At 33.4% G+C, this 14,357-nt stretch overlaps 1 protein-coding gene across 2 annotated transcripts in view; it reads right to left on the reverse strand.

Moving 5' to 3' along the window:
* Nucleotides 1-421: 421 nt before the first annotated feature.
* Nucleotides 422-14,357, reverse strand: part of Pspc1 (paraspeckle component 1) — a 69,747-nt gene continuing 55,811 nt past the window's right edge. For both annotated transcript variants that reach the window (XM_003477385.5, XM_063232469.1), the window contains 3 exons: nt 6,310-6,367; nt 2,824-2,993; nt 422-907 (listed from right to left, as the gene is read on the reverse strand). In XM_003477385.5, the coding sequence (XP_003477433.1) occupies nt 722-907; nt 2,824-2,993; nt 6,310-6,367 (414 nt within the window). In that variant the 3' untranslated portion in view covers nt 422-721. The remainder of the gene's footprint in view (nt 908-2,823; nt 2,994-6,309; nt 6,368-14,357) is intronic.

A 14,357-nucleotide genomic window follows, 5' to 3' on the forward strand; every position in this document is an offset into this window, starting at 1 on the left:
AGCAAAAGAGATTTGCCCTCAAACAGTTTTTTTTTTTTTTGAGATTCAAAAGATTTATTTGGAAAAAGCAGCACAGGACAAAGATACCCTTATTGATTCTTTTCAGAATATCTGAATAGTCAGAATCTTTATGAAACGTAGGCAGCAACTCCAGTTTCACAAAACATCAATGGGTTATACAAATTAAAACTCCCATGCACTCCCACCCCCAAATATACTCATCTGTATTGACATTAGCTTTCACTATTAGCTTTCACTAAGTTTCTATCTTCAGAGCTACTTGCACAAGAAAAAAAAAAAAAAAAGAAAAAGAAAAATTACTATTTTCAATTTTAAATGGCTGGGATTAGTTAAAGCAACCAAGTAATTCTTGTTACAGCAAAGTTTAGTAAAACGGTAAGAGAATACCACTAATAACATCTTAAATTACTCAAAATCATTTCTTTATTGATAAAGAAACTACAGATTTCACAGTACTATGGGCATAGCTGTAGTTAGCTCAAGTCACAAACACATTTTAACATTCACAATGATGCATAGCATTACCATTCTAATCTACAAAGCTTATGAATAAACAAAAATACAAAAACCTCAGTTTTTACAAAAGAAAGTTTTCAATCTACACACATTAACAATAAAACTATTTCTTCCAAGTAACAGGTAAAATTGTAAAGGCATACCACTAAATTTTGTTTCTAAATGACCAGGAACAAAAGAATGTTTAATACCTACGACGCTTATTAGGACCTTCGAAGTTGCCCCCTTGACTACCTCTACCAAAGCCACCAGGACCACCACTCACAGGACCAACACCAGTAATTGGCGCTTGAGGGGTCTCAGAACCTGCTCTACTCCCCATAGGAGATCCCATCTGGGAAGGTGGCCCTTGGGAGAATCTGTCATTGTGCTAGAATACCACATAACAAACATGAAGTCCATTTGGAACACACCAAACATAAGTGACAAGAAAAATTGGCAAAATCCCAAGTGGTGGTGTCATGAAGTTCAGCAGAAAGTCCAGCAGAATCAGGATCACACATAGAAGGAAGAAAGGAGCAATTTAATTAGTTACTATGTTTAAAAACAAAAAAGCAGCATCTGAAGATTTACAAATTGCTAATGCTATGCCCCAAGTTCATGAAAAATAAGAAATGACTGTATGACATAAGCAAATGCCATCTTAAGCCTAATCAGTATTATATTACTGTTCCCTTTTTTTAAAGTCTATCTTACACTGTGAAAGATAAATACTTCACTAAAAATTAGAGAGATAAAACTAGGGAGCAGCATTACATTGTTTTATAAACCAAACATTCTAAAATCAAGACATGAAGCAATAGTCTACATATAAGCAAAGAACTATGATTTCAAAATAAAAACTTGCGAGGTGTTTTCACTAAAAAACTAGTATTAGGAAGATAAAAGTTTAAAGTTGACTAATATATACTATGAATAGCAGAATTAAACATGAAGACTCATTTTGAAAACTTTACAATAATGACCCATATATTAATCTCAAGGATTAAACAGAGTTTCTTAAGTGCAATAGAGTAAATGGTAAGCACAAAAAAGTCTCAAGGGTGATATTTAAATAAAGTTTACAATTTCAGGGTAAGAAACCATTAACATTATTATTCTACTGAAAGTTACAGACTAAAGAAAAACTTAACCAACTAATTTTAATTGAGCTTTAGACATTTTACTCTATAAAACATAGGTGCCATCTGTTCATTGCATGCTGACACTGTCTTATTTTGCTGAACAAACTATTATCTTTAAAATTGCAACTGACAGTATGTAAAATTTTGCTAAATTTTAAAGACTATCTCAATTAAATAACTAAAAATGATACACAGTGCATTCCTCAGTTCTAAGATGCACAATGTCTTCTCTCCCCACTTCTCCTCCTCTCTGTTGACCTTGCACACACTAGTAAAGTGACTTATGAAAGAGCTACATCTCTAGTCCACAGAATTTTAATTTTAAAGCCTTTGAAAGCCACACAGATTTAATAACGAGAGCATGCCTGAGATTAATTGGCAGTGTTTTTCATCTTAGCAGCAGTGGTGCCTCAAACATTTCATATGGTAGTCACCAAATCAAATTGTCCTTTCAAAATATATGGCCAACAATTTTCCTTCTATCATTTAGAACAATCATAGACAAACACCATGAGAAAATGTTTTGCCATTGTAAGGCCTCATTGAAGAATAATAAAAAAAGATCCTGGACTTGCTGATACTGAATATATAAAACCCCTGAAAATCCTTGCTTTTATATTTTACCCAAAGATATCTTCACACTTTCAGAACACGGCAAATAAATAAATATAAACATCTCAATTTAGTAACAAATAGTAATTGAAATACAGTAATGTAAGTTTAGAATATATCCTTTACAATGAAAAACATATTTTGGTATCATGACAAGAGACTGTTCTATCAAAAAATGTTACTGAAAACTGTTTTCACATGTACTGGAGTTTCATCCCCACCAAAAGAAGTCCATATAGAGAAAGAACACAAACATAAAATATTCAACCATTACAGTAATATAGGTGTTGGCTACAAATTAGAAGTACTGAAAAACAAAAGTCTGTCAAGTATGTGCTATGTACGGAGATCCAAGAGCATGCCATGTATGGCAATCCACGGACTAAAGACCGTCTCTCCTAAATCTAAACATAAGTTCACCAAGTGATTTTTTTTTCCACTAGGTATTTCTTGCCAAAACAAATGTCAAATCAGGTAAAGTGTGAAGGTATCTCTAGGGCACAAGTGTACATTATTGAATATAATCAAAATAATGTTTATGATACATTACCACTGCTCCATTATCTGGCATCATTGGAGTTCCCAGATTTGCAGCTCCTTCTGGTCCCATGGCAGGACCAGGACCCATAGGTGGGCCAGGTATAGTTCCTCTGTTGTTCATATTCATACCCATCATTGGAGGAGGACCTTGGTTACCAGCAGGTGCTGGGCTAAATGCATCTATGTAAAACAATCTATACTTAGAGCTGGCCTATCTTAGTTTAATAAACATTAAAAACTTTACAGAACTTACACAATCTTATACTCCAAAACTATTATCAAAATCATTTTCCTTGAGAATGAAGTAATTGACTGTACAATACAGCACTTCCTACATGCTAAAATTTTCATCCCCAAAATACACATACATAAAAGAAATCAGTCAACTATCAATTATTTTATGGCATTTGAGAATGTAACAATTTGAAAGTTTTAAAGATCAGTATTATTTAGTAGTCTACTTATAGCAATTTAATTTTGGTTTGGTTTTCTTCATTTGGTTTTGGTAATTCAGATTGACCTACAACTCAAGGTGATCCTCTGCCTCAGCTTCCCAAGTGTTATGATTAGAAAGTGTGCACAACCACACAAGGCAAAATTTCATTAACCAACAATTCTGACTTCAATAAACAAGAGGATTAGCACTTCAAAAATATTACCAGGAAAATTAGATTAGCTGTAAGGAGGAAAGCCACTTCCTAAAAGCACCACTGCAGTAAACTCTTCACTTTTACATAGTTACTAAATATAACACGAAATTACCAAGTACTACTTTTTAAACATTCTACTAAAATATGCAATCTAAACTCCTGAAATAAAACTCATCAAATAAAAATGACTCATCGTTAAAGCTTATTTTTAAAAACAGCACAAAAATACAGATAACACTGGATGTTTCTGATACACAAAATTTTGGAAATAAGGATAATCAGAAATGCATCAAATTTTTTCATCAAAGAAGATATTCATTTATCTCTTAGGGTTCAGCTGGAACACTTACTAGCTCAATTTTCATTATGTAGATCCAATTTCCTGACCCTCAGAATTCAATTTCGTAAATATACATTATAAAAGGAGCTGAAGTTTTCATTAAAATCCACTACAGAATAGCTATGACACAACTATCTCTATTAAGTAGCTCTTTATGAGTAGCTGACCAGTCTTACTCCATAATGATCGTCAGCATCACACTCTTAGGCCTCAAAGCCCATCATACAAAACAACTTGTCAAAGGAATTATTTCCTTAATTCCAAAATGTTCATGATGATAAATCTATACTTCATCCAAGAATGTTTCTATTCATTTGGGATAGTTACACTGTCATTTTAACAAGTTTCTGTAATTTAGAAATGAAGTAGGATTGAAGACACTATCTAACAGCTATCTTTCCTCTACAGTCTCCAAAAAGAGCAGGTTAATAGTATTTTTTTCAAAAAAAAAAAAAAAGTATTTTTTTCTTGTATTATTTCATCAGACTTGCTACACTTAACTTGTGAGTGTGGACTATAACTATGAAACTATGTATACTAAAAAAAGATCAGTAATATTGCCAACTATCAGCCATTTTTAAATGATATCTTCAACCACTAAACTGTAAATGAGATGTAAAGACCTAAGAAATCTTGGCATTATCTGGCTTTATGATCGATGTTTTACTTGGCATACACACTAGTGATGAATCAGAAAATTGACTGCTATATTCCATCAATAGAATTTGTCATGTTTTATTTTTATGCTGGAGATCAAATCCAAGGAAGCACATGCTTTAGCACTGAGCTACAAGCCTGGTTCCAACACTAACTTGAAGAGATAGATCAGTTTTATCTACTCAACAGTAACTCAACTGAACAATTCCAAGAAACCATTAAAGCCTTATATATTAAATGAAGACAAAAGAAAATAACATTATTAAATGGATTAGACTTTAGGAAGTAGGTATTCAAAATGTAAATGTGGGTTTCTAGTGAAAATGCCACAAAATGTTTAAAATTCTCTTGAATTCCTAAATAAAGCATTTAAAGGGATATCCTTATAAAGTTGCTAATCAACTCAAAAGAATATTTTCACAATCTTTCTGGACCTTGAGAAATGGTTTTATGCATTATACTTTTCTAAAGTTTGGTTCCAATATTAACAACAACCTAATGATTGAAATGTTCCTTTCACACTATTTAAAATCCACAATAATTTAATTCCTATAGTTCTTAAAACTCACATAGAAATTATGTTTTCACTTAGGAAAACATAATTTACGCTGAAAAAAATATAGAAACACTGCTAATTATTATATATTCAACTATGCTTCATGTTTAAAATTTATAGTCTTTCTTTACTAATGATTTCACATACCCATGTGAACGATCTAAGTTCAATATGGGCAAGGGAAATGTTCCGGATTTCCTTGACACACAAAGCTATTTATTAACTACTTGTTGGTAGATAAGGAAATAAATCAAAGAAACAGACATAAGTTATTCTAGACATGTGATTAAAAAGTTTCAAAAAACTAGGGCTGGGGATTTAGCTCAGCGGCATAAGCACCTGCCTTGCAGGCAGGCGGTCATGAGTTCAATCCCTGGTACCGATAAAAATGAAAAAGACAAAAAAAAAAAAAAAAGTTTCAAAAAACTGATGTCTGACATTTAAGAAAATGTTCACTCTATCTTTTAAATTTTATTACAGATATTATGCAGTTGAAGAATTCACTAGATGAGTGTAGATATCATGTACATTGGATGTACTAGCAATATTTTCAAAGTACTATGTACATCTGTGGTATATGAAGAGTTTAACTTTTCAACAATTGCTATTCCCTGTTTCAATGTATGGCATTTTAAACTTCAAACTGAAGACCCATGTTGATGACTCTCCACTTATTTACTTACTAATTCCAATTTCCCCTTAATATAGACATAGAAGTCAATCAACATTCAAGTTATTAATGTAGGCACTTTCTTAAATACTTTATATGAACTGTAAAAATATGCAATAGCAACCTACATTTCACTTCCTGAAGTTATAGAACTCTCTAGGTAGTAGATTTCCCTACATATTTAAACCTGAATATTAAGTAACATAAATAAAAGGCTACTTTAGAGCAAATTTGTAAAATGTCAAGAAGTTTAAAAGCCAAAAGTTATCATTTTCCATACTAAAATTGTAATTTAAAGGCACAAAATTTGACTATAAAAATACAATAGAATTGTATTATGTCATATAATGGCTGAACTACTTTTAGGCTGTATTAGAAATTTACAGATTTCTTTCACTGAAGCTCTCTATAAAAGTGTAACATATACCTTTGAACTTTCCTTCCCTGGCATCTGTTATTAATGCAATTATATTTCACCTTAATAAATGGAAAATACTTCACCTTCACAAGTGTTGGCTCTGTATTTTAAGTCTCTTATTGATATGTAAATACCACAAATAGCATTTACAGTATCCCAAAGAATTACAAGTAAGTTACAGAAGGCTTTTGCTTCAAATCCCTACCTCCCATGTTTATTGCTCCACGGGGACCCATATCACCCATTCTCATTTCCTGTTCTCTCTGTAAATAAACATAGTTGTCACAGTCAACCTATCAATATGACTTTATATTTCCCATCTAAAATCAAAAGAAAAGAATGAATTGGAACACCACTTCCCATTAAAAATTTTGATATTTTCCATCATTTACTCAACAGAAAGATTTTCAGTCCTCCAAACTTAATATACTATGTTTAGAATACGAGTTTATATTGCAAGATTATCCATGAAGCAGATTACATTAATTCTATCACAATTATTTCTTAATGTTTCTATTTCATCAAAGGCGCACAGCAGGAATTCAAAGAAAAATCCAGTGACAAATGGTATCAATTATTTTTCCTCTTACGTTATAGAAGTGTCAAAATAGATAAAATCACACATAATTTTCACTATCCATGTATTAAAATTCATTCTTTATTAAAGTTTCCTTCAACCCAGAGATCACAAGTATGTTTAAGTCTACAGTTAGAACAACCAAGTTACTGAATTTTGACAGAAATCTGCTTTTCTTTAGATAAGCAATGTTGTACCTAATACCTGAATGCAAGTGTGACAATTTCTGAAACAAAGCACTACTTAAATTTTCTGTAACACACAAGTGTTAAAAACCTTTGAGCATTAATTAGGGAAACTACTCTTTAAGAACAATTAATTTACTAATAACCGTTCTGTTAACATCAACAAAACCTCAGGTAAAATTACTAAGTAACTTTTATATATTTACTTACTTCCTTTACTTACTTGTGCATACAGTGCTGTGGACAGAACTCATGGCCTTGCACATGGTAGACAAGTATCCTACTCCTGAGCTACATTCCCAGTCCCCAAATAACATTCGAAAATTGCAATTTTCTAGGGTAAAGACATAACTCAACTGTAGAATGTTTGCCTAAAATTGCAAAACTTGTTTTGATGACCATTTCAAGTATCAACTGTGTTAAAAATATAGTAATAAGAGGTAAAATTCTAAGGCTAAGACAGCAATATTTAAATCTCAAGAAAGCAAAAAGTTATTAACGCTATGTATTAAAAGCTAAAAGTTAACTTACAATTCCATTTAATGATACAAAAAAAGAATGAAAAGTACATACAATCCTAAAAACAAGCCTGTGATTGAAATACTATATAATGGTCACTAAGCAGGAAATGACTCTTTAAAAATTTTTTTTCAACACCATCCATTTAAACTAAAAAGAGATAATCAAAAAGTAATATTTAACAAAGCTATGTTGCAATATATGAAGTTCGAAAAGAAACACCATGAAGAATAAAATGTTTAATCATATCATTAACAAAATTTAAATGTCAAACCTTTCTAAATGCTTTTTTTTAAGTTTTATGAAATAAGTTTGTTTCTTCTCATAAAACTCTTGGCTACTAATAATTCCCCTTGCCCCCGCGCCACCACCAAATACTAAGGATTGAATCCAAGGTATCAAGCATGACACCCAAGAGCTATACCACTAAGCCTCACATCTACCCCTTCTAATTTTTTTCTGCTTATCCATCCATCCATCCACCCACCTAACCACCATGTATCTGTGGTACTGGGGACAGCACCAAAGGCCTTCACACTGAGTTACAATGCCAGTATTTACTCGTTTTTATTTTGAGAGAGTCTCTCACTAAAAACCCAGGCTGGCCTCAAATGTGTGATTTTCATGGCCCAGCCTCCTGAGCAGCCAGGAATCTATGTGTGCAGCATGGCAAAGGCACAAATGCTAATACTTACCTGCAAAACAAGTAGAGTACAAGACTAGTAAGCAAGTACTTTATGTTCGTATTATACTTAAAAATAATCATTATTAGTAACACAAACAAATCAAATTGCAATTTACTCCTCCTAACTTAGGATCTACTTACACCATGGAAAAATGCATCACCACATGTAGATGCAGAAAATTTACACCCTTATTTAGCAACTAAGAGTAAATACATGACTCATGATCATTTTTAGGGAGGCAGTATTTACATTTACAATTTACATTTTTCATGTCAGACTTGCGCTCATTTATGAAAGGTTTGGGGTGCAATTGCTAATCATTACTGAGGTAGTGGTGCATGCCTGTAATCCCAGCACTCAGGAGGCTGAGGTAGGAGGATCATTGCAAGCTCAAGGTCAAACTGAGCTACAAAATGAGTTCAAGGCCAGTTTGAATTGCATAGGGAGATCATGTCTCAAAAACAGAGAGAGAAAAAGAGAAAGATTCTTTCTTAATTGTGTGAGATGATCTAACAAAGCATATATTTAAATCAGGGATTCACTTATGTTCTAATTAGTACACGGCATTGCCAAATTATACCTAAGTAAATCCACTTAAAATTCAAGGCAGACCAAATGATTTTAATCCAAAAGAATACTTTGACAGATTACCACTTTATCAAACTATCTCTGCAATTACTTGAGATTACTAATATACTAGTTTCTTTATCATTTATCCATGAAAAGTACTTTCATGAATTTTGAGCAAGGGGTCTAACATAGAAATGCAGAAGCCAATAACAGATTTTGTTGTTGTTGTTGAGACTGGCTACTGCTAGGTAGTTCAGGCTGGACTTGAACTCACTATGTAACTCAGCTGGCCTCATACTTATGGTAATCCTCCTACCTTAGCCTCTCAAGGGCTGAAATTACAGGTATGTACCACAAGACCTGATAAGACAAGTGACCTCCACAGGTGAAAACAATAAACTAATTTAAAAACAAAAAATAATACTATTTCTCGAACTATATCAAAGTGGATCATTAAAGACACTTGTATACATATATATTAAGGCCATTCTTTCATGACATTTTTTTTTTGGTACCAGGGATCGAACTCATGACCTCACACTTGCCAGGGAGGCACTTATGCCACTGAGCTAAACCCCTGGCCACTACACTTTTTTTTAATATTTTGATTTAATTTCAATATAGCAAAGTGCTGGGATACAGTTCCGTGGCATAAGCGCCTGCCTGGCAAGTACAAGATCCTGAGTTTAATTCCTGGCACTGGAAAAAAAAAATTCAATACAGTAAATACTAATATAACTTTTAAAAAGCTCTCTGGAGTCCTTGGTAATTTTATGCAGTGCAGAGGAATCTAAAAGCCCCAAACATTGAGAATGTCTTACAATTTCACTCAAGGTCAAGTGTGAGGTCACACACCTACAATCCCCACTCAGGAGGTTTAGGGAGGGGGAGCACTGAGAGTTTAGAAGTACATACTGAGACTTCCTTTCAAATTGACCAGTCATTTAATCTATGAATCAGTAAACTCCCAGTAACTTTTAAAATCAAAACTTAAAACAGCAGTAATGTGTACTACTGTAAATACATTTCTCCAAGTGCAGTAAATATGTCACTACTGGTATCTGATACTTCTTGAATAATAAGGGTATTTTTGCTTTAATATTTAGGAAATTAATCTGTGACTTTAAATTGTATTTAAGTGTATTGTGTACATTTTTATTTAAAGTTACATTTTTTTTGAGCTGGGGATTTAGCTCAGCAGCATAAGCGCCTGCCTGGCAAACGCGAGGTTGTGAGTTCAATCCCTGGTACCGCCAACAAAATAAAAAATAAAGTTACATTTTTCTTTTTTTTTTTTTGTCTTTTTCCTTTTTATCGGTACCGGGGATTGAACTCACAACTGCCTGCTTGCAAGGCAGGCGCTTATGCCACTGAACTAAATCCCCAGCAAGTTACATTTTTCTTAAGGTCAACAATTTTTTAAGTTTTCATAATACTGGGCCAGGGAGATAGCACAGCACCTCCTTGGCAAGTGCAAGGTACTGAGTTTAACTGCCAGTACCAAAAACTAGTAGTAACAGTAATTCACAATACTCACATATGGTAAAAATAAAGGATTACATGAATAATTAAACATTAGGTTACATGAACTAAATGAAAACTAGCTGAACAATCAACCAGAACAGCATCTTAAGGTGAGTCACATCAAGTATTTCAAGATAAGTTTTTGTTTGGATGAATGAAGTTTTATTGGCCATGATCAATGCTTTTCTTTATTCAGAAAGAGCCCTCATACTTACCAAGAAGGAAACTTCTAAGCTTATCTAGGGATCGCTATATGCTATTTACATTCTATATTTCAAAAAAACAAATGCTAGGGACAGGTATTTAGCTGAGAGGTGTAAGTGCCTGCCTGGCAAGTGTGAGGTCTTAAGTTTGATGCCCAGTACCAAAAATAAAAACAAATGCTAAAAATAATAATATGGAATACTGAAGTCCACTTTAAAAATATAATTCTTTAAAAAAAATTGTTAAGTACTAGCAAGTAACAAAATTCAACCTTTCAATGTTTCTAAAAATAAAATTTAAAACATTACATCTACCATTTTAAAATGTTTCAGGTAATAAATGGCATTCATTCACTTCCTTTACTTAAGAAACAACATAAAAAATAGGAAGAAGATGAGAAAGATGAAAAAACTGAGCATCCATAAATACTAACAAATATGGCTACACACAAACAAAAATCTACTATGTAAAATATTAATAGATACTAAGAAACTCAAATGATTAGGCCACTGTCAAAAATCCACTCATTAAAAAAAAAGTACTGAGAATATGCATCAGGAAATTAATCTTTTATGCTAAAATTAAATTGTTTTAGGACTAAGGATGCAGCTCCACAGCAGACAGATTGCCTATCATGTATAAGGCCTAAGGTTCAAACCCCAGGTTAAAAAGAATTTCTGAAGTTTTATATAACATTGCTAGATAAGGAAAGGGAAAACATTTTACTTTTAATATGCACATAACCTAGATCTTTTTCTTCAATTTTTATACATTTCAAAACATATCCAAGGAATACTGGGGCAAACAGAAAACAATTTGACTTTTTCCTATGGTTTGGTTGGATGATTTCTTTTTCAGACAGGGTCTCACTATATAATTTAGGCTGGTTTTGAACTCAGAGATGCTTTTGCCTCAGCTTCCTGAGTGCTGGGATCATAGGTGTGTGGCACCAGTGCCTCCATTTTCTGAATCTTAAAAATGGAACTTACATCAGGTATCATTCAAAAATTACAAGTTAAAGCACAACAGTAATATACAACAGTTCAAATGGCCAACATTCAAAACACTAACACCACCATACCTTGGCAAGGATGTAGACAGTGATAGTGAACATTTTAGAGCTTTCAGTGATAACAACAAACAGCTGGCAACAACAGAACTCCTCATTCACTGCTGGTAGGAATGCAAACTGGTCAACACTTCTCTGAAACAGTTTGGGAGTTTCACATAAACTAAATATACTCTTACCATATGATTCAGCATCATGCTCCTTGCTTTTTACCCAAAGGTGATGAAAACTATCCAAATAAAAACTGTGAATGTTTATAAAAGCTTTATTTTTAACAGTTAAATGCAGAAATGATCAAGATGTTCTTCAGCAGGTGAATAAACTGTGGTATAGCTGAACAGAAGAATATTATTCAGTGCTTAAAAAAAAAAAGCTACCAAACCATAAAGATACAGAGAAACGTAAATGTGTATTGCTAGGTGAGAGAAACCCACTAACAAAAGCTACATTCTGAAAAAGGTAAACTTAAAGAGATAGTTTTTAATTCTGCAACAGTAACTGCCTTGTCAGGGGCTAGAGGGGAGGGATGAAAAAGGAGACCACAGAGGATTCTTAGGGAAAATACTCTGTATGATATTATAATATTGGGTAAATGTCTTTACGCATTTGTGAAAGGTCTCTCTTACAACACCAGGAATGATTCCTAATGCCAACTGAGGAGTTCTGGCCCATAAGGGTATGCTGCTTTGGGTTTACTGTTACTCAAATGTCACTAGGATGCATGATTCTGATGTGAGGGAGGCTGTGCATATGTGAAGCAGGCTTTATACACTTTGTAATCAGTTTTGCTATGAATCTAAAACTGTTCTAAACAATAGAGTCTACAAACGGATGTAAGAAAAGGAAAAGGCTAGGGGTATCAGTTCAGGTACAGCATAGGCTTTCATACATACACCCTTAGTTCAATTCCCGAAACACACAAAAGAGATGAGTAGCAGCAAAACTTTAAAATACTCATACAAGCCAGGAATGGTGGCACACACCTATAACCTAGCTTCTCTAAGAGGCTGCAGCAGGAAGATCACAAGTTCCAGCCCAGCTTAGTGAGAACTCCTCTGAGATTCCAGCTTTGAGATCCGCAAAAACATTTTTTCCAAAATGGTATGTGTGGGGGAGCTTACTGTGAATGCTCTGGGCCCAATCCTTTGTACTAATCAATCAATCAATCAATCAAATCAGTCAATAGATCTACATTCTCAGCCCTTGTAATCTTTCTTTCTTTCTTTGTTTATTTATTTGGTATTTTTCAGACAGGGTCTCACTATGCAGTTCAGGCTACTCATGAGCTCAGTTTGTAGTCAAGGCTGATTTCAAACTTGCAGCGACCCTCCTGACTTAGCCATCCAAGTGCTGGGATTACAGGCATGTGGCACCATGCCCAGCTTATCAACAATATATTTTCAAAAGTCTACTTGTTTGGATGTACCTGTCAAATTAAACTGAATATGCAGCAAAAGTCATGGCTGCTCCTTAATACATACCACAAATATAATTATATACAACCTAACATAGAGACAAAGGGAAAACATTTTATATAAACAAATTCTGAAACAATATTACAGGTAAGAATTTTAATGCATTTGAATAAGAATGCTTTAAAGATTATTACTTTCAACTGTCCTGACAAATTCTCTAAGGAGATAGTTTTAAAATATATAAGTCATTGGTAATAATTATTCATCAGATGTAGTTATTCTCCCCCAAATACCTAATGAAATGAAGTACAAGGAAAATACTAATAGACTCTTACCAAAGCTAGTATCATACTAATTGCTGGCATTTCTTTATGTATGTTCTTATGAACAGTAAAGTTCATAACTGGCCATGCCCAAGTTATGAAAGATGAAGCAAGCATAAATACAAACTGTGTAACAATTCCAAACTGGTCCCATCAAAAGAATGCAATAGAATAAGAAAACAAGGCAAATATAGTTCCAAGTATGAGCAACGATATATATATATATATTATAGATTCTTCTATAAATTATCTTAATAGTATATAGGAAGCTTTCATATTCTGGAAAACTATCATAATTCTTCTCAGGATTTAATTCAAAGCAAATAATTTAAGTATTTGAATAGTATAAAAATCAAAGTTATTTAAGAAGTATTTAATTGTAAAGCAAACTGCTGTTATAACCATATCAACTGTTAAAAACTCAAATCTTAGAAAAGGTAGTAATGGGCTAACAAACAAAAAAAGTAAACACACATATATACTCAATTATTTCAATTTTATCATTACTTTTTAGATATGTGTAGTCTTGAAGATCAAATCCAGGCTTTGGGAAAAACTAGACAAATACTGTCACTTAGCTATATCCTCAGCCCATTATTCAAATTAATTAATTAATTTATAAACAGTGTCTTCACTATGTAGTTCACACTACCTTTGAACACTGTGTAGTCCAGACGTCTCAAACTCATGGTGGTGTTCCTGCTTCAGTCTCCAACGTGCTGGGATTATAGGCATGATCAAAATGAATTCTAGACTATTGATACTTACAAACTTGCAGAGGCTTTGTAAAATTTCAAATAATGGCCGAACTTGGTTGTGCATGCCTGTAATCCCAGCAATTGGGAAGCTAAAGCAGTGTTCCAGGCCAGCCTGGGCTACACACGTGAATTCCAGGCCAGCCTGAACTAACCCCAACCAATGGGCAAAAGCTATCCCCTGACACCAGTATTTAGTACAAAATAGGGATAATGACATACCATTTACCTAATTTAGCATAAAATTCTGACATTTCAGGTAATACAGAGCTTCATGCTCTCAATATTTTTTTAAAAAAAAATTTTTTTTTTTTTTTTTGGTACCAGGAATGGAACTCATGACTGCGCGTTTGCAAGGCAGGCGCTTATGTCTGCTGAAATAAATCCCCTACCACCATGCTCTCAATATTAAGTATAGGAGACATT

This window comes from Cavia porcellus, unplaced genomic scaffold, assembly GCF_034190915.1.
Source record: "Cavia porcellus strain 051 isolate PalLab524CR breed Dunkin Hartley unplaced genomic scaffold, mCavPor4.1 scaffold_21, whole genome shotgun sequence".
Lineage (NCBI taxonomy): Eukaryota > Metazoa > Chordata > Mammalia > Rodentia > Caviidae > Cavia > Cavia porcellus.